This window comes from Odocoileus virginianus, chromosome X, assembly GCF_023699985.2.
Source record: "Odocoileus virginianus isolate 20LAN1187 ecotype Illinois chromosome X, Ovbor_1.2, whole genome shotgun sequence".
Classification (NCBI taxonomy): Eukaryota; Metazoa; Chordata; class Mammalia; order Artiodactyla; family Cervidae; genus Odocoileus; species Odocoileus virginianus.
The window spans coordinates 52,002,422-52,023,297 of NC_069708.1; the positions used below are offsets into that span (position 1 = coordinate 52,002,422).

Sequence of the window (20,876 nt, forward strand, 5' to 3'; positions counted from 1 at the left end):
CAGTGTGGGAGGGGGTGGCTTCTCAGGGGCTGAGTTTGCCCTTTTCCCCTCCCCCCTGCCTCCTACCTCCAGCGGGGATGGGCCGGCTCTTCTCTGGAGATTCTCAGTCCCTTTGTTTTGCGAACCACCGGCAGTGTGTTCGGGCCAGTTAATTTTGTCCCTTGCTATCCCACAGTTTAAAAAAGCTCCCTCCTATTGCTCTCAGGGTCTTCGGGCCGGTCCTCACCCTAAGCAATGCCGCCCGCTCCTCTCCGTTCCGCCGCTTGTTGCTGGCGGGTACGGGCGTCTGGGGTACTTTTCTGCTGGGAGTTGCTTTTAGGCACGTAATCTGTGGGCCTTGTTTAATTTTTCCTCCCAGTTAGAATGCAGAAAACTTCCCCCAGTCCCACCAGTGAGAGGGTTACCTGGTGATTGGAAACTTCCTCTATTAAGACTCCCTTCCCAGGACGGGTCTCCGTCCGTAGCTCTTTTCACTCCCTTATTATCGTTTATATTTTGTCCTACCTCCGTTCGAAGACAATGGGCTGCTTTTCTGGGCGCCTGATGTCCTCTGCTAGCGATCAGAAGTTGTTTTGTGAAATTTGCTCAGCATTCAAAATGTTCTTTCGATGAATTTGTAGGAGAGAAAGTGGTCTCTCCGTCCTATTCCTCCGCCATCTTGGCTCGGCAGACAGATTCTTAACCACTTGACCACCAGGAAATCCTCAAGGACATTTTAAATGCAATATTTTAAAAAATTAGTCCAAAATATCTGTGAACAAAATACTAAGTTTTTTTACTAAGTACTTAGGAAGTACTAAGTACATTCCTGTACTTGCTAAACCATGCCTCACTCGTCTTACTCTAGTCCTGGCTCTACTTCTGATAAAACTTTATTTATAAAAGCAGGCAGCCAGTCTGCAGGTCATAGTTTTACAATTTGATTTTCCAGATTATTGCATGAAGATATCATATGTCTTGATTACTGAGTTTGGGGCATTTTGCACCCAACTCTTTTACATTTGCACCCACAGTGAATGCCTCCTGCTTTATTCCCAGTTCTGACCCTGGTAAATTATTTTGACCTTTGAAATGTTCTTTTCTTGTAATCTCTCTCTCTCTTTTTACATAAGTAACATAACTTCTTTGTAATATTGAAACAATATAGGTAGGCATGAAGTACAAATGAGGGAATTCCTTGGCAGTCCAGTGATTAGGACTGTGTGCTCTTACTGTCAAGGGCCCAGCTTCAGTCCCTGGTTGGGGAACTAAGATCCCATGTATGCCACACAAGTATGATGTGGCATAAATAGATAGGTAGACAGATAGATAAATTAAAGATGATATACCTAGATGAAAGTGCAAATTAAAAGGAAATAAATTGAGCTGTCAAGTTAGTGAGCTAGAAAAAGAACAGTGATGCTAAAAATAACTAAAGGAGGAAATAAATAACATTTTAAAATTCCAGAAATTAATGAACTACAAAACAGAAAACCTATAGACTTCAACAAATAAGCCAGAAGGTATTACTGGAAGAAGAAAATGAAATAGATAAGTAAACCTAATCAGGAATATAGTCTTAAATGAGAAAGAAGAGTATAACTATAGGTATGAAGACATTTTTAAAAATTTGAAGAAGTACTTTGTATAACTCCCTCCTAATACTTTGAAAACCTAGGTGAAATGGAAGATTTTCGAGAAGAATGCAAGTGGCTAATATTAATTCTAGAAGCTATAGTAAACTTTAACATACCAGTACCCACAAGAAAAAATTAAGAAAGTAGTTCAAGAGCTTCTTCTACCCAAAATAAAGTCATGAAGCCCATATATTTTCACACTCTTATTTCCTTCTCTTTTCTCGAATACTCTTCCACTTGTCCTTTATTTTCATTATACAGTTTAAAAATGTTTATCTATACGTTTATGAAGATGGGACCTCAAATCACTGAGGAACAAATGAACTACTTAATAGATTAGATGGTGGTTGACAACTGTGGAGCCAAGGCAAAAAAAATGATTAGATCCATATCTCATGCTGCAGACCAGGATAAATTATGGAAGAGTTAAAGATTTAACTGTAAAAGGAGGAAATCATAAATACACCCTAGGAAATCAGGGAATTTTTAAAAATAATCTTGAGGTGTAGAAACTCTTAACTATGAAAATTCAGAAGCCATGTAAAATAAAAAGTTGTTAAGTGTGGCTACATAAAATATAATTTCCTTTGTTACACAATACACAAAAACAATTTCAAAATGGATTTAAAGAACTAAATGTAAGAGCCTGAAACATGGGAGTACATCTCTTTGACCTTGGGTTAGGCAAAGCCTTCTTAGAAATAACATCAAAGACCCAAGGAACAGCTACAAGAGTGTGTGTGTGTGTGTGTGTGTAATTGAACATCATCAAAGTAAAAAAAAAAACACAACTTTTTGTGCTACAAATGATACCATCAAGAAAGTGAAAAGAACCCACAGAATAACGGAATAGGAGAAAATATTTGAAAAATCATTTACCTGATAAGGGACTGGTATCCAGAAGCCAGGCACAGAAGGTCACATGGTATATGATTTCATTTATAGGAAATGTCCAGACTAGGCAGATCTCTAGAGACAGAAAGTAGATTTGTTGTTGCCTAGGCCTTAGAGTGGGGCTTCCCTGGTGGCTTAGCAGTAAAGAATCTGTCCGCTAATGCAGGGGACTTGGGTTCGATCCCTTGGTCGGGAAGATCCCCTAGAGAAGGAAATGGTAGCCCAATCCAGTATTCTTGCCTGGGAAATCCCATGGAGAGAGGAGCCTGGTAGGCTACAGTTCATGGGGTCACAAAGAGTCAGATACGACTTAGTGACTGAACAACAAAGGCAGAGGATCGGGGGTTTGAGGAGAAATGGGGAGTGACTGCTACAGAGTTAATGAAAATATTTCAAAATTGATTTTTGTGATAGATGCATAACCCTGTGAATATACTAAAAACTGAACTGAATAAAGGATTGTGCTTTATGGTATCTGAATTATATCGCAGTAGAACAGTTTAAAAAAATCAATAACTTGCTTGATAAAAAGCATCAAAAGCAAAGAGAGGAGAAAACATACAAACTGGAAAAAATTTGCAGTTCATATCACAAAGGCTTTTTTCCTTAATTTATAATGAACTGGAAATAGATAAAAAACACAATAGCCTAAAAGGAAAATGAATGCATGTTATAAAAAGAAAACAAATGTGTTTATGACATTGCAAATTAAAACTACCCTGAGATACCATTTTTATATCTTAGATTGGCAATTTCATAAATTTGATAATGCACTGTTGGCAATACTGTGGGGAAACACAAATCCTAAAAATTTACCAATCAGAGTGTAAATTAGCACTATCTCTATGGAGGGAAATTTAGCAATTTGGATTAAGATTATAAATGTATGTATACCCTTTGACACAGTAATTCCATTCCTGAGGCTTTGTCCTACAAATATACTGACATACGTTGATTGATTGATTGCAATATTGTAACAGCAAATGATAAAATAGCCTAAAAGCCCCATCAGTGAGGAACTAAGTTAAATTAAATATGCTACATCCCATACAATGGAATACCATGCTGCTATAAAAAAGAATGAAGATGTTCTCTGTTTACTGATATGGAAAGATCTGTAATTTTTTGTTAACAATTTTATTGACATATAATTCACATATCACAAAATTCATCCTTAATTAAAACATACAATTCAAAGATGTTTGGTACATTATCAGACTTACACAGTCATCACTACTGTCTAATTGCAAACATTTTCATCACTCCAAAAGAAATCTGCAGCTCTCACCTGTCACCCCATTTTTTCCTAACTTCCTGGCCCTAGGTAATCACTAATCTACTTTGTCTCTATGGATTTGCCTATCCTGCACAGTTCATACAAGTGAAGTTCTTTGCAAATGAAGTCCTTTGTATCAAGTCTGACTTGTTTCTTTTAGTGTGATATTTGTAAGGTTCATCTGTGTTGTAGCATGTAGCAGTACTTGGTTCCTTTTTGTGGCTGAATAATATTCCATTCTATAGATATACCACATTTTATTTATTCACTCGTGAGTTGATGGGCACTTAGGTTGTTTCCTCATTTGGCTATTATGAGTAGTATTGCCATGATTATTCATGTGCAAGTTTTTTTGAGGACATATGTTTTCATTTCTCTTGGGAAGATACCTAGTAGTAGAATTGCTGGGTCATATGATACTTATTTTAACCTTTTGTGGAGCTACCAGACTATTTCCAAAGCAGCTAGCCCATCTTATATTCCCACCAGCAGTATGTGAATGTTTCACTTTCTCTACATCCTTGTCAACTCTACTGTCTGTCTTTTTTATTATATACATCGCAGTGGATGAGAAGTGGTATTTCCTTGTGATTTTGGTTGCATTTCCCCATGGTTAATGATGTTAACCATGCATTTCCCTGTAGTTAATGGTGTTGAGCATTTTTTCCTGTTTGTTGGCCATTTGTATATATTCTTTAGAGACCTGTTTATTTAGATGTTCTGCCCATTTTTCAGTTGGGTCATCTTTTTATTATTGAGTTTTAATAATTCTTTTAAAATTATAGATACAGGTTCCTTATCAGATACATGATTTGCAAAAATTCTCTACTGTTGTGTGGGCTGTCTGTTCACTTTCTTGACATTATCCTTTGAAGCATAAGATTATTTAATTATGATGATGTCCAGTCTTTTTTCTTTTGTGGCTTCTGATTTTGGTTATAAGATATGTTACTAAGTGGAAATAGCAAGGTATTCATAATATCTTTGTAAAAAAGGGCAAAAGATGAACAGAATATTGATTTGTATTTGCTGTATATGCATAGAGAAATTGGTAAGTTTCTTTTTTTTTTTTTTAAATTTTTATTAGTTGGAGGCTAATTACTTTACATCATTACAGTAGTTTTTGTTATACATTGAAATGAATTAGCCATGGATTTACATGCACTCCCCATCCCAGTCCCCCCTCCCACCTCCCTCTCCACCCGATCCCTCTGGGTCTTCCCAGTGCACTAGGCCCGAGCACTTGTCTCATGTACCCAACCTGGGCTGGTTATCCGTTTCACCCTAGATAATATACACGTTTCAATGCTGTTCTCCTGAAACATCCCACCCTCTCCTTCTCCCAGAGTCCACAAGTCTGTTCCATACATCTGAGTCTCTTTTTCTGTTTTGCATATAGGGTTATCATTACCATCTTTCTAAAGTCCATATATATGTGTTAGTATACTGTAATGGTCTTTATCTTTCTGGCTTACTTCGCTCTGTATAATGGGCTCCAGTTTCATCCATCTCATTAGAACTGATTCAAATGAATTCTTTTTAATGGCTGAGTAATATTCCATGGTGTATATGTACCACAGCTTCCTCATCCATTCGTCTGCTGATGGGCATCTGGGTTGCTTCCATGTCCTGGCTATTATAAACAGTGCTGCGATGAACATTGGGGTGCACGTGTCTCTTTCAGATCTGGTTTCCTTGGTGTGTATGCCCAGAAGTGGGATTGCTGGGTCATATGGCAGTTCTATTTCCAGCTTTTTAAGAAATCTCCACACTGTTTTCCATAGTGGCTGTACTAATTTGCATTCCCACCAACAGTGTAAGAGGGTTCCCTTTTCTCCACACCCTCTCCAGCATTTATTGCTTGTAGACTTTTGGATAGCAGCCATCCTGACTGGCGTGTAATGGTACCTCATTGTGGTTTTGATTTGCATTTCTCTGATAATGAGTGATGTTGAGCATCTTTTCATGTGTTTGTTTCATAAGAAACTGAAAATTGAAAAAAAATTAAAATGAAAAGGACTTCCCTGGCATTCTAGTGGTTAAGAGGTCTGCCTTTCCACAGCAAGAGGCACAGTTTTGATCCCTGGTCCTGGTCAGAGGACTAAGATTCCAAATGTCATGTCACATGGCCAGAGTGGGGCAGAAAAAATAAACTGATAATAGTAGTTACTGATTGTGGAGGAAAACTACAGGAGTGGGAGTCAGAGGTGGGGAGAAACTTCACTATATATCTTTACATGTTGTTCCACTTTTGAATAAAATGAAAATATTTTGCAAAACAGTAGATTAAAAATGCAATGATTTAGAGTAAGCTAGGATTCTGCTAATGGTCAGACTGAGTAAACCAAGCAACATGGTGTCAAAAAGGCAAAAAAATTTTATTTTGAAAAGATGGTATGTGCATGTGGTAGAAAAATTCAAACAATATAAAAAAGTGCTTGTGCATGCAGTTAATGAGTCTTTTTTATTCCTGGCTTCTAGTGCTTCAGATGTCACTACTCTTACTAGTTTCTTGTGTAGCCTACCAGAGATATTCTGTGTGTGTGTGTGTGTGTACACATCCTTCTTTATCTCTTTTTTAAACAAGTAGAAACAGACTATAAACACTGTTCTAAAGGACCTAGAGATTATCATATTAAGTGAAGTAAGTCATGCAGAGAAGGACAAATATCATATGATATCCCTTACTTTAGTCAGTTCAGTTGCTCAGTTGTGTCCAACTCTTTGCAACCCTATGGACTGTAGAACACCAGGCTTTCCTGTCCATCACCAACTCCCGGAGCTTGCTCTAACTCATATCCATCGAGTTGGTGATGCCACCCAGCCATTTCATCCTCTGTTGTCCCCTTCTCCTCCTGCCTTCAGTCTTTCCCAGCATCAGGGTCTTTTCAAATGAGTCAGTTCTTTGCATCATGTGGCCAAAGTATTGGAATTTCAGCTTCAGCACCAGTCCTTCCAATGAATATTCAGGATTGATTTCCTTTAGGAGTTACTGGTTTGATCTCTTTGCAGTCCAAGGGGCTCTCAAGAATCTTCTCCATCACCACAGTTCAAAAGCATCAATTCCTCATTGCTCAGCTTTCTTTGTAGTCCAGCTCTCACATCCATACATGACTACTGGAAAAACCATAGCTTTGACTAGTCAGACCTTTGTTGGCAAGGTAATATCTCTCCTTTTTAATATGCTGTTTAGGTTGGTCATGGCTTTTCTTCCAAGGAGCAAATGTCTTTTAATTTCATGGCTGCAATCACCATCTGCAGTGATTTTGGAGCCCAGGAAAATAAAATCTGTCACTGTTTCCATTGTTTCTCCATCTATTTGCCCTGAAATGATGGGACCAGATGCCATGATCTTAGTTTTCTGAATGTTGAGTTTTAAGCCAGCTTTTTCACTCTGCTCTTTCACTTTGATCAAGAGGCTCTTTAGTTCTTGGCTTTCTGCCATAAGGGTGGTGTCATCTGTATATCTGAGGTTATTGGTATTTCTCCCAGCAATCCTGATTCCAGCTTGTGCTTCATCCAGCGCAGCATTTCGCATGATGTACTCTTCATATAAGTTAAATAAGCAGGGTGACAATACACAGCCTTCACATACTCCCTTTTCCCAATTTGGAACCAGTTAATTGTTCCATGTCTGGTTTTAACTGTTGCTTCTTGACCTGCTTACAGGTTTCTCAGGAGGCAGGTCAGGTGGTCTGTATTCTCATCTCTTGAAGAATTTTCATAGTTTGTTGTGATCTACACAGTCAAACTGTGGGGCTTCCCTTGTGGCTCAGCTTGTATAGAATCTGCTTGTAATGTGGAAGACCTGGGTTTGATCCCTGGGTTGGGAAGATCTGCTGGAAAAGGGAAAGGCTACCCACTCCAGTATTCTGGCTTAGAGAATTCCATGGACTGTTTAGTTCATGGGGTTGCAAAGAGTCAGACACGACTGAGCAACTTTCACACTCACACAGTCAAAAGTTTTTGCATAAATCAACGAAGCAGAAGTAGATGTTTTTCTGGAATTTTCTTTTTCTATGATCCAACAAAATCACTTATATGCAGAATCTGAAAAGGTGATGTAAACAAACTTATTTGCAAAACAGAAATAGACTCACAGACATAGAAAACAAAATTATGGTTACCAAAAGGGTTAGCAGTGGTTCAGTTCAGTTCAGTTCAGTCGCTCAGTTATGTCCGACTCTTTGCGACCCCATGAATCGCAGCACACCAGGCCTCCCTATCCATCACCAACTCCTGGAGTTTACTCAAACTCATGTCCATGGATGCCATCCAGCCATCTCATCCTCTGTCGTCCCCTTCTCCTCCTTCCCCCAATCCCTCCCAGCATCAGGGTCTTTTCCAATGAGTCAACTCTTTGGGGAGATAAATTAGGAACATAAATACACTACTATATATAAAATGGGTCTTCCCAAGTGGCACTAGTGGTAAGGAACCTGCTTGCCAATGCAGGAGATGAAGAGACGCGGGTTCGATCCCTGGGTTGAGAAGATCCCCTGGAGGAGGGAATGGCAATACCCTCCAGTATTCTTGTCTGGAGAATCCCATGGACAGAGGAGCCTGGCAGGCTACAGTCCATGCGGTCCCAAAGAGTCAGATGCAACTAAAGCAACTTAGCACACAGCATGCACATATATAAAATAGGTAAGTAGCAATGACCTACTGTATAGCACAGGGAACTATATTCATTATCTTGTAATAGCCTATAATGGAAAAGAATTTAAAAAGAATATATATATTATATATAATATATAACTGAATCACTTTGCTGTACACCTGAAACTAACACAATATTGTAAATTAGCTATACTTCAATTAAATTTTTTTTAAAAAAAACAACTGCTTGCCACTTAACAAGAGACTTTGGAGATTGTTCTACAATGATGTTGAATCTATATCAGTACTTATAGGTCTACTTGATTTTTTAGCATAGGCTATATAGTTTTAACTTCCATAAATATGTCATTTAACTTGTCTGTTGCTAATTAATTTTAAGGTTGTTTCTACTTTATTATAATGTTAGTGAATGTCCTTGTACATATATCTTTGTATATTTGTGTAATGACTGTATATATGTTATGAATAAGTGTATGTGAATAAGAGATAAATTCCTGATGTGGAATTTCTGGGTTAAAGCATATATACTGTTAACATTTTCATGTATTTTCTAACAGAGCTCTAGAATCAACTTATCAAAAATATTCTTGGGCCTGTGATTGGAAGTACACTGACATGATTAATTCATTTAAGGAGAATTGAAATTTTTACAGTATTTTTTCTGTTCAGATATGTGACCTGTCTCTTAAATTACTGTAGGCTTATGTGATTCTTGAAATTTTTTCCAATATAGGTCTTTTTTCTTAAGATTAATATACTGTAAAGTTTTTCTTGCTGTTTTGAAAGGGACCTTTTTCATGATATTTGCTGACTGGTTATTGGAGATTTTGGGTTTCGCTTCCTATTCTTTTCTTTGCTTTATACATTTTCCAGTTGATTCTCTTGCATATTCTTGGTAGCTGGTCATATGATCACCTTATAAAAATAGTTTTGTCTCATTCCTTCAAATACTTTTTTCCCCCTTATTACATTGGATAGAAGATGTTCCCGTGTAGGAATGTTAGTGCATATCTTGTCTTTTTCCTTATTTTGATAGGGCAGTGCTTGAAACTACTGAGTGTTAGCCAGGGAAACGAGAAGTCTTCTTCTTTGTTGGTTTGAGTGTAAATTAGTACAACATCTACAATTTTTATTTATTGATTGATTTTGGCTGTGCTGTCTTCATTGCTGTGCAGGCTTTCTCTAGTTGCAGCGAGTAGGGGCTACTCTCTAGTTGTGGTGTGTGGGCTTCTCATTGTGATGGGCTTCTCTTGTTGCAGAGCACAAGGCTCTAGGGTGCAGGCTTCTGTAGTTGCATTGTGCAGGCTCAGTAGTTGTGGCACGTGGGCTTAGTTGCTTCAGAGCCTGTGAAATTTTCCCAGACCAGGGGTCGAATCCATGTCTCCTGCATTGACAGGCAGATTCTTAACCACTGGACCACCAGGGAAGTCTAATACAACATTTTAAAACAACTGTTTAGTCATACCTGTCTTAGGGCCTTAAAAACATACACACTCTTCAACTGAGCAGTTCTACTACATAGCTAAAAATGTATGCAAAAATTTTACTGTCAGAGTATTGATGAAGAGACTTTTTGAAATAGCAAAAGGTTAGAAACATATTTCCAGTGGCAAGGAATTAGATAAATAAGCTACATTACATTTATTTAATGAAATACCATATAGCCAATAAATAAGAGGTAACTACATATAATATAGTGGAGATATGCTCATGATACATTATTACTTGAAGAAATTGTGGTAAAGCAATATGTATAATATGTACAGTGTGACTCCACTTTAAGACACCAATTTAAATGTACATACTTGGGAAGATATATCCTAAAAAGTTAGCAGCAGTTATTCTTCACTGAATGGTGAGCTTATAGGTGAATTTTTGTTCTAAATTTTCAATAAAGTAAGTCAGTAATATATATTAATTACCTAGTGTTTGCAGATTATACAAAAATATGTGATGCTCCATTTACCATTGAACCCCTACTTTGTGTCACACACCAATAACACAGAGATGAATAATAAGCAGTTTTGGCCTCATTTCTACCCTTAAAAAGATTATATACTCCCGTGAGGAAGATGGTTTAAAAAAAAAACAGGTAGTTACATTAAATATGATAAGTGCTATTATAGAGAGAAACACGGGGCTGTGGGAACACAGAGCAAGGGCTTAGATTATAAGGAATTAGATTCCTGTAGTTTCTCCTTGGTTTATTAAACTGATACTAGGATTGTTTTCTACAGGTTGTACTGTCCTTCAAACTCCACTAAGAAGCTCCTCAGCAAGACTTTCATCCTGAGACAAGCTGTGCCTGTGGATCTGTTCCCCCACACCCCACACTGTGAACTGGAGCTTCTCTTCACTCCATAAGCAGCCTCTTACAAGCCTGTCAGCTCTTTGTTAAGGCTGAAGTGTCCGTAACTTCCAGGTTTGCCATATTGTGACATCACAGACCCTGAAAATATTACTGAGGAAACCAATCTTTGGATCTTGACCAGGAAGAATAAGTGGGCCTCCTTCCCGAGGCAGATTTATAACCTTAGTTTTCAGGTTCACTGGCTCTCATGCATATTTGCCTGGTTGTGACCATTCTTTGGCTGTGGATCTGAACTATTCCTTCCTTTTGCTGTCAGCTTGTCACAGCTCCCTTGATCCTAGTTTATAGCCTGTCTCCTCCATCTGGTTCTGGGGTGACAATTGAACTTTTCACTGTATGTGGTCATAATTTCACATTGACTTGGGTATCTGTATTTGCCCAGAGATTTTACTAGGTATGTTCTGCATTCATGAGGTAGCCGTGGATTAGAATTAGAAACAAGTCTGCTGCTGCTGCTAAGTTGCGTCAGTCATGTCCGACGCTCTGCGACCCCAGAGATGGCAGCCTACCAGGCTCCTCTGTCCCTGGGATTCTCCAGGCAAGAACACTGGAGTGGGTTGCCATTTCCTTCTCCAATGCATGAAAGTGAAAAGTGAAAGTGAAGTCGCTCAGTCGTGTCTGACTCTTCGCGACCCCATGGACTGCAGCCTACCAGGCTCCTCCGTCCACGGGATTTTCCAGGCAAGAGTACTGGAGTGGGGTGCCATTGCCTTCTCCAGAAACAGGTCTAGCTTTTTCAAAAGCAGAGTAAGCTATGAAGTGATTGCAGAGTGGCTGTGTGATCTAAGTAGAGCTTCATTTCTTTGGGTTTTCTAGGCTAGAACAGCCTTTAAAAGTGTGGTTACCCTTAAGAGCAATACCCCCAATTACCTCTCACCTGTGGAAGGAGAGGTGATTGTAGTAAAGACCCTATGGGAAAGGAGAACTTCAAAGAAGAAACTGAATACCTATAATTGTGCTGTGTAGTATGGAGGCAGAAAGTTCCAGAGCCCCCTAATGATCGTATATACTATAACAAACTGGATATTTCTCTGACATTCTCTAGTCATGATTTCTTCAACTCTGGAGTTGTTCTTGGATATGTGCCCAACAATTTTTAAAAATTTTTAATTGAAGTGTAATTGCTTTACAAAATTTTGTGGTTTTCTGTCATACATGAACAAGAATCAGCCGTAGGTACACCCATGTTCCCTCCCTCCAAGGCCTCCCTCCATCTCCCTCCCTATCCTACCCTTCAGCCTGTTAGAGCCCCTGTTTGAGTTCCCTGAGTCATACAGCAAATTCCCATTGGCTATCTATTTTACATAGTATTAGTATTAAGTGTTTTTGCCTTAAGTATTAAGTGTTTTTGCGACCCCATGGACTGTAGCCCACCAGGCTCCTCTGTCCATGGGATTCTCTAGGCAAAAATACTGGAGTGGGTTGCCATTTCCTCCTCCAGGGGACCTTCCCAACTGTACATAAAGGAGACTTCGTTGATGTGCATTAGAGGATACCCCAGCTTAACCTGTTTTGGAAATCTGTCTCTTGAGTCTTTAAATTCTATACCAATTCTGCACCTCTGGTTGGCCAATTGCTTGTTTCTTTATTTAGGTTTAAAGGTGAATGACCTGGGGCTATTTATTTCCGTCAACCTGATTGTGAATCTCAAGGCACAGTTGAAATGTCTGTTTTTCTTGCTATCTTCAGAAGAGATTGCTGCAAAGCTACTCTATGATTCTCATTCTTTTCAGCTTACAATACAAATAGCTTATTATTTTTTGCAACCTGTGTCTTATAATAAAGCAGTGCTGAAAAATTAGAAGAAAGTTCAGTTGCCATATAGGCTACGAAAATGATTTGCTGGTGGTGATTTTTAAGCTTGATTCTAAATAGATTTATGAAGAATGGCACTTGGAAGATGTGGTCCAAATTTTGCTATTTAAGGTATCTTGAAATTATAGGCTCACTCTTCCTAAAATTTCAAGAAGCATAGAGCTTAGGCTCTTAAGGGTATAGCAGTGATAAAAGCTTTCATAGTTATTTCTAAAAAGCAACACTTCATAGTTTTCTCTCTCCAATGGTTCTCTAATATATCTGTAGAAGGAAGGCAACAGAAAACCAAGAATAAAAATAGCTGAGCTCTCCACAATTGGGCTTCCTGCTTACTTTCCCTGTTCAAAGAAAAGAGGAGACACCATCTTGCGATAGAGGCTTCATAGACAACTGGGCTTCTCCAGTGACAGTTGTCATTTGATGCCCCATATCTCTTGGTTCTTCTTGTTGCCAATTGTCGGCCTGGCGATGGTGGTGAAATGGGAGCAATTAATCTGTAGATGAAGGAGGGCTTCCTTTAACAGTTGAAGGGTACAGTCTGGCACCATTCCAAAGACTTGTAGTGTTTTTGATGTGGTAATTTCTCCAAGTTCAAGTAAAGTTTCAGGTATTACATCATAGCACTGACTGAGTGATAGGTGTTGGAGGTAGTTGAGTTGGTAAAATTCTGGAAAGCAGTCATTATTCAGCATGACACTATCACTTAAGTCTAGGTGGACATGATTGGGACATCTTCCAACTAAGGTAGAGACATCTGATCTCTGCAGATTCTTTTGGTACCCACTGAGATTTAGCTGGGTGATGGTCTCTGACATAAGTGCAACAGCCACCTGTACATGCTTTTCAGTGAAATCATAGCACCAAGAAAGGTTCAGTTCATCCAGTCTGGAACAGCTGCTCAGCAAAGTCTTCAGGGCAGATTCAGAGAATCCAGAACACCCAGAAAGGTTTAGTCGCAGTAAATTTGTGTTCAGAGCAAGATTATCGACAATGGGATCTGAAAGTTGGAGGCCTTCCAGGCTGAGATTCTGCAACTTGGAGCAGTGAGACAGAAGACTGTGCAGGGTAGACACAGTGATCACAGAGTTCGACAGGTCCAGATGCTGTAGATGAAAAGGGCTGAAATGTTCAACTAACGGTTGGTCCATAAATGACTGTGGACAGTGGAAGGCAACCACCCCTCGGGACAAGAGCTGACCAACCACGTCTGGGTAGAGGTTTCTGCCTGCGAGGTCTACAGTCTGCCAGAGAGACTCATCAAACGCTAGATGATACCATCTCTTACAAACACTGGAAACTTTCAGGAGTTCAGGGAGGCACAGACAGGAAAAGATTCCTAAGGGCAGCTCGTCTGGAAGGGAGTCCCAAGAAACACCTGAAGAAACATTTTACACCCCAAGAAGCATTTCACATATGGTACTGTAAATTTCTATGTTACTTTCTCCATACATCTCCTCTTCTTCCTCCTCTCCTCCCCCCATGTCCATAGATCTGTTCTCTATGTCTGTTTCTCCATTGCTGCCCTGAGAATAAATTCATCAGTGCTATTGCTTTAGATTCCATATATATGTGTCAGTATACAATATTTATATTTCTCTTTCTGACTTACTTCACTCCATATAATAGGCTCTAGTTTCCTCCACCTTATTGGAACTGGTTCAAATGCATTCCTTTTTATGGCTGAATAGTATTCCATTATATATATGCACCATTGCTTCTTTATCCATTCATCTGTTGATGGACATCTAGGTTGTTTCCATGTTCTAGCTATTGTGAATAGTGCTGTAGTGAACATTGGGATACATGTGTCTTTTTCGATTTTGGTTTCCTCAGGTTATATGCCTCAGAGTGGGATTGCTGGGTCATATGGTGGTTTTATTCCTTACTTTTTAAGGAATCTCCATACTGTCTTCCATAGTGGCTGTATCAATTTACATTCCTACCAGCAATACAAGAGTGTTCCCTTTTCTCCACACCCTCTCCAGCATTTATTGTTTGTAGATTTTTGATGGTGGCCATTCTGACTGATGTGAGGTAATATCTCATTGTAGTTTTGATTTGCATTTCTCTAATAATGAGTGATGTTGAGCATCTTTTCATGTGCTTGTTAGCCATCTGTATGTCTTCTTAGGAGAAATGTCTTTTCATGTTCCTTTCCCACTTTTTGATTGGGTTTGCTTTTCTGACATTGAATTGTATGAGCTGCTTGTATGTTTTGGAAATGAATCCTTTGTCAGTTGTTTCATTTGCTATTATTTTCTCCCATTCTAAGGGTTATCTTTTCACCTTGTTTGTAGTTTCCTTTGCTATGCAAAAGCTTTTAAGTTTAATTATGTCCCACTTGTTTATTTTTGTTTTTATTCCCATTACTCTAGGAGGCAGGTCATAGAAGATCTTGCTTTGATTTCTGTCATTGAGTGTTCTGCCTATATTCTCCTCTAAGAGTTTAATAGTTTCTGGTCTTACATTTAGGTCTTTAATCCATTTTGAATTTATCTTTGTGTATGGTGTTAGGTAGTGATCTAATTTCATTCTTTTGCACGTGGCTGTACAGTTTTCCCAGCACCACTTATTGAAGAGGCTGTCTTTACCCCATTGTATATTCTTGCCTCCTTTGTCAAAAATAAGGTACCCATGGGTGTGTGGGTTTATCTCTGGGTTCTCTATCTTGTTCCATTGGTCTGTATTTCTGTTTTTGTGCCAGTACCATACTGTCTTGATGACTGTAGCCTTGTGGTATACCCTGAAGTCCAGCTCCATTCTTCTTTGTCAAGACTGCTTTGGCTATTCGGCATCTTTTATGTTTCCATATGAATTGTGAAATTTTTTGTTCTAGTTCTGTTAAAAATGCCATTGGTAATTTGATAGGATTCACATTGAATTTGCAGATTGCATTTGGTAGTTTAGTCATTTTCACAATATTGTTTCTTCCTACCCAGGAACATGGAGTATCTCTCCATCTGTTTATGTAATTTTTTATTTCTTTGATTGGTGTCTTATAGTTTTCCATATACAGGTCTTTTGTCTCCTTAGGTAGATTTATTCCTAGATATTTAATTCTTTTTGTTGCAATGGTGAATGGGATTGATTCCTTAATTTCTCTGAGTTTTCATTGTTAGTATATAAGAGTGCAAGTGATTTCTGTGTATTAACCTTGGATCCCATGACTTTGCTATATTCACTGATTAGCTCTAGTAATTTTCTGATAGACTCTTTTGTGTTTTCTATGTATAGTATTATGTCATTTGCAAATGGTGAGTTTTATTTCTTCTTTTCCAATCTGGATTCCCTTTATTTCTTTTTCTTCTGTAACTGCCATAGCTAGACCTTCCAAAACTATGTTGACTAATAGTGGTGAGAGTGGACACCCTGGTCTTGTCCCTGATCTTAGAGGGGATGCTTTTAGTTTTTCACCATTGAGAATAATATTTGTGGGCTTTTCGTGTATGGCCTTTACTATGTTGAGGTAGGTTCATTTTATGCCCATTTTTTGAAGCGTTTTTATCATAATGGATGCTGAATTTTGTCAAAGTCTCTTTCTGCATCTATTGAGATGATCATATGGTTTTTATCTTTCTGTTTGTTAATACGGTGTATCACATTGATTGATTGGTGTATATTGAAGAATCCTTGCATCCCTGGAATAAACCTGACTTGATCATGATGTATGAGCTTTTTAATGTGCTGTTGAATTCTGTTTGCTAGAATTTTGTTGAGGAGTTTTGCATCTATGTTCTTCAGTTATATTGGCCTGTAATTTTCTTTTTTCATGTTGTCTTTGCCTGGTTTTGGTATCAGGGTGTTTGTGCCCTCGTAGAATGAGTTTGGAAGTGTTCCTTTCTCTGCAATTTTTTGGAAGAGTTTCAGAAAAATAGGCAAATTATGTTTTGAATCTTAGTAGCCTAATTTAATTAAATTTAATAATTTAAAAGTAGTTAAATTATGTTTTGAATCTTAACAGCCTAAGGACTTGTAACTTAGCAAGCAGTGTCTGATTTACAAAGTGATATCAGGTCACCTAGTGTTTCTAATTCTTGTCAACCGTAAATACCTCTAGAGAAGCCTCTTTGTCAGAAAAATACGGCTTTTAAAGCTACTGTATGAAGAGAAAAAGCGAAAATCATTCAGTTGTGTCCAACTCTTTGCGACCCCATGGACTATACAGTCCATGGAATTCTCCAGGCCAGAATACTGGAATGGGTAGCCTTTCCCTTCTCCAGGGGATCTTCCCAACCCAGGGATCAATCCCAGGTCTCCTGCATTGCAGGTGGGTTCTTTAATGGTTGAGCCACAAGGGAAGCCCCATTGTATGAATATCCATATAAAAATATTAGAAGGAAATAGTCTCAAATGATAAAGAGTGTTGATTAATGGTAGTCAAAATAGTTTTATTTCCATTTCCCTATTTTTCATTTTATGAAAATAATATTAGTATATTATTTTTATAATGGAAAAATTTTAATATAAAGCATAAATGTAAAATGACTTATTTTCTCCTCCTTTGTTCCCTATCTACTAAATGTAAACTGGAAGTCAGAGTTATCTTTCTCATTCTCATATTCAATTGCCTACAAGGTAGATTCTTCCTGGATATCTTCTAGGTACTCTGAACTCAAAGTGTCTCATTTATGTACTTTACATTTTTCTTCCAAACCTGTTCTTGCTTCTGTATTTTCAATCTTGATGAATATAACAATCTACTCAGTCACTCAAGCTAGAAGCCTGGGAATTACATCTGAGTCCTTTTCCTATACCCTCTGCCCACATGCAGCAGATCACCAAGTCTCCATCCTGCAGGTTACATTATCTTGCACCAGGTTATTATTGAAACGGCCATCTTCCCAACTTGTGCAGCTGTATTCATGCTTGCCCCCATCCATTCCATTCTCTGTAGCCAGAGTGAGTTTTCTAAAATGCCATTCTCATTGTTCCTCCAGTGCTTGAAATCTGTCTGTCATGGGCTTCTTGTTTTTAAAATAAAGTCCTAAATAAAATAAAGACCCTTCTTCATAGAGCCTCACAGCCCTTTCATCATTTGGGTAGCCTCATTTTTCTATATACATTGAGTTCCTTTCCTTGAAAAAGACAAATTTCTTCCATTCTGGTCCTTTCTACATTCTGTTTCCTCAGCATGGAATGTGCTTTTTTCTTTTGGCTAACTCATTTTTCTATATTTAACTTAGCTATTCCCTGAGGAATATCTAATGAATAAATATAGGATTAGTTGTAGATAATCAGCTTTGTGGTAATTGTTGTTAGTGTACATTGTGTAAGTAATATGATTTTAGAATTTGTGCTTTCATCATTTTTATAATGCAAACTTTTAAATATACAGGAAAGTTGAAAGAATAAGTATTGGGTTGGCCAAAAAGTTTGTTTGGGTTTTTCTGGAATATCTTATGTAAAAACTTGGATGAACTTTTTGGTCAAGCCTGGTGTGCTGTAGTCCATGGGATCGCAAAGAGACACGACTGAGTGACTGAACTGATCTGAATACAATGAACAGCAGTATACCCACCTCCAGGATTCAACAAATATTAGCATTTTCCTAAGATAAGGAACTTGCACCAGAGTGTGTATTAGTGCACTACATCCTTCATTGAGGAAATTTCATTTCCAGAAATATGTCAGGCAGATTAAATCCTGTACTTTATGACGTGGTTCATTTACATCTCTGGGCTGCCTGAGTAGTACTGCTCTATATTCAGATTTCCCCAGCTGTCCCCCGAATGTCTTTTATGGTCGGTTCACATGTTGCATTTGAGTATGGTCTCTCTTTAGTGTCTTTTAATGTAAAACAGTTTGCTCACTTTTTGTTAATGGCATGGACTTTTAGAGACCAGGTCTACCCCACTTATGAATCTGTCTGATTGTAGTGTGTGTGCCTAACCGTCCTGATTTGCCTAGGATTCTCCTGGTTTAACACTGACCCTACATTCTGGAGAGTCCTCAGTCCTGGGCAAACCAGGATGGTTTGTTTTCTTAAGATTGTGTTTAGCTTTCCCTTCCAGCCCCCGAGTTTCCTATAAACCGGAAATTGTTGGGTTTAGAGGCTTGATCAGATCCAGTTTTTTTTTAAGTTTATTTTTAAATGGAGGGTAATTGCTTTACAATGTTGTGTTTACAATGTTTCTGCTGTGCAACAATGTAAATCAGCCATAATTTTATATATATATATATATATATGTATATATATATATATATATATATATATCCCCTCCCTAATGAATCTCCCTCCCCCTTCCCACCCCACCCCTCTAGGTTGTGACAGAGTCCCAGGCTGGGCTCTCTGTGTTATATAGTAGCTTCCCATTAACTATTTTACACCTGATAGTGTGAATATGTCAATTCTAGCTTCTCAATTCATCCTACCCTCTCCTTCCCCTACTGTGTTCACACATCTGTTTTCTACATTTGCGTTGCTATTCCTTCCCTGCAAATAGATTCATCAGTATCATTTTCCTAGATTCCGTATATATGCATTAATATCTCAGCTGGTAAAGAATCTGCCTACAATGCAGGACATCCTGGTTCAGTTCCTGGGTCGGGACGATCCCCTGGAGAAGGGATAGGCTACCAACTCTAGTATTCTTGGGCTTCCCTGGTGGCTCAGACAGTAAAGAATCTGATTGCAATGCAAGAGATCTGGGTTTGATTCCTGGGTTGGGAAGATCCCCTGGAGGAGGGCATGACAACCCACTCCAGTATTCTTGCCTGGAGAGAATCCCCATGGACAGAGGAGACTGGTGGGCTACAGTCCATGGTGTCACAAAGAGTCTGACACAACTGAGTGACTAAGCACAGCACATGATATTTGTTTTTCCCTTTCTGACTTAGTTCACTCCGTATAACAGGATCTAGGTTTATCTACCTCACTAGATTCAATTTTGATAAGAATGCTTCATAAATATTCTGCATACTTCATGTAGCATCCATTAACAGGTACACACTGGTAATTGTCCACTCATAGTAAAGATGGTGGTTAAGGTCGTGGCCCTCAGAACTCTTCATGTAATTTTAATTTTCTCTTCCTAATTAACAATAAATCTGGCCTTACTTTGGTACCTTGTGACTGTCCTGTTCCTCAGTTACCTCTCACCTAAAAATTCAGCATCCATCAGTTACTGTTTCCTGACTCAGTAATTTTTTCTTCTAATTTTTAAAATGTATTTCCTGATTTTGTGATTTAATTGGGGTTGCAGAATGGTGATTTTCTAATTCTGTCATCTGGTCTACATTTGTTAGCTGGCGTTCTTCTGTAAAGATGAGCTTTTTCTTATCCGTAGGATATGACCCAAAAGGGCCAGGTAAAAGCCAGATTGTTTCCCCTCATATACCAATTTTCAGAGCAAGTTGGTATAATAGTTACTTTCAGTAGTGGAGAGGTAGATTTATTTATTTTTTTGGATATCACTTAATTCAGTGTTACTTAAATTTAATGTTTTCCATCCAGTTCCATCATTTTCTTTGTAATGCTCAAATTTTCCCCGGTTTTGCTGATAGGAGTCCCTTTAGTCCTTTAGACATGCTTCCATGAGTCTTTGATGACTAACTTAGATTCTGACAGAAGATTCCTGGGTTCGTCATACATTTCTCTGCTTTAGTTCTGAAATCAGCCATTTCCAAGGAGCCCTGATCCCTTTTATTAGAGAATGGTATTTAGAAACCAAGATCTGGATGCTGGATGTTAGAAGCAAAATCTAATAGTACTGTATTCCAGTCTGTGAGCTGCAAAACATAACTGTAATGACCAACTATCCTGATTTACTTTGAATCTGGGACTTTCAGTGCTAAAACCAGGAGCATCCTAGGCAAACCAGGACAAGTTGGTCACCCTAAATTGGTCACGTTGATTTTTATTATTATTTTTTCTTGAAGTATAGTTGATTTACAGTTCACATAGTTAATACCTAGTAATGATTAAGGGAGAATAGTAGAAATTGGGGTTTGTGGACCAGTAGTAGCTAACGTACCTCTAAATTCTCAGGAAATTCAAGGGTTTATACTAAATGATCTTTTGCAACTGTAAAATATCTAGGTCTAGGATAACAAACTTCAGTGCACATTAGTATCACCTTTAAAATTACTGATCGCTGGACCTCAGGTATTCCAGTTTAATTGGTTTAGGGAAGGACTCAGGCATCTGTATTTTTAAAATGCAACCCCCCCCCCCCCGCCACGGTAATTCTTAAGTGCAGCAAAGGCTGAGAACCAGTGGTCCATGTGGGGCTCTGCCTTTCAAGGTGTGGTCCCTAGACCAACAGCATTGGCATCAGCTAGGAGC

The 20,876-nt window shown here is 38.5% G+C and overlaps 2 protein-coding genes and 1 pseudogene across 4 annotated transcripts in view; 2 read left to right on the forward strand and 1 right to left on the reverse strand.

Moving 5' to 3' along the window:
- Nucleotides 1-19,656, forward strand: part of TRMT2B (tRNA methyltransferase 2 homolog B) — a 57,697-nt gene extending 38,041 nt beyond the window's left edge. Inside the window, 1 exon segment of the mRNA XM_070461904.1 lies at nt 10,644-19,656. Coding sequence (XP_070318005.1) covers nt 10,644-10,770 — 127 coding nt within the window. The 3' untranslated portion in view covers nt 10,771-19,656.
- XKRX (XK related X-linked) overlaps nt 1-20,876 on the forward strand; it is a 107,891-nt gene that overhangs the window by 5,224 nt on the left and 81,791 nt on the right. For 2 of the 3 annotated variants that reach the window (XM_070461970.1, XM_070461971.1), the window contains exon 1: nt 10,742-10,828. The exons of the other annotated variant lie outside the window; for it this stretch is intronic. The gene's annotated coding sequence lies outside the window, so the exon portion shown is untranslated. Of the gene's footprint in view, nt 1-10,741; nt 10,829-20,876 lie in introns of those variants that run through there. 3 annotated transcript variants of the gene reach the window in all.
- Nucleotides 12,973-14,073, reverse strand: LOC110124422 (S-phase kinase-associated protein 2 pseudogene; annotated as a pseudogene).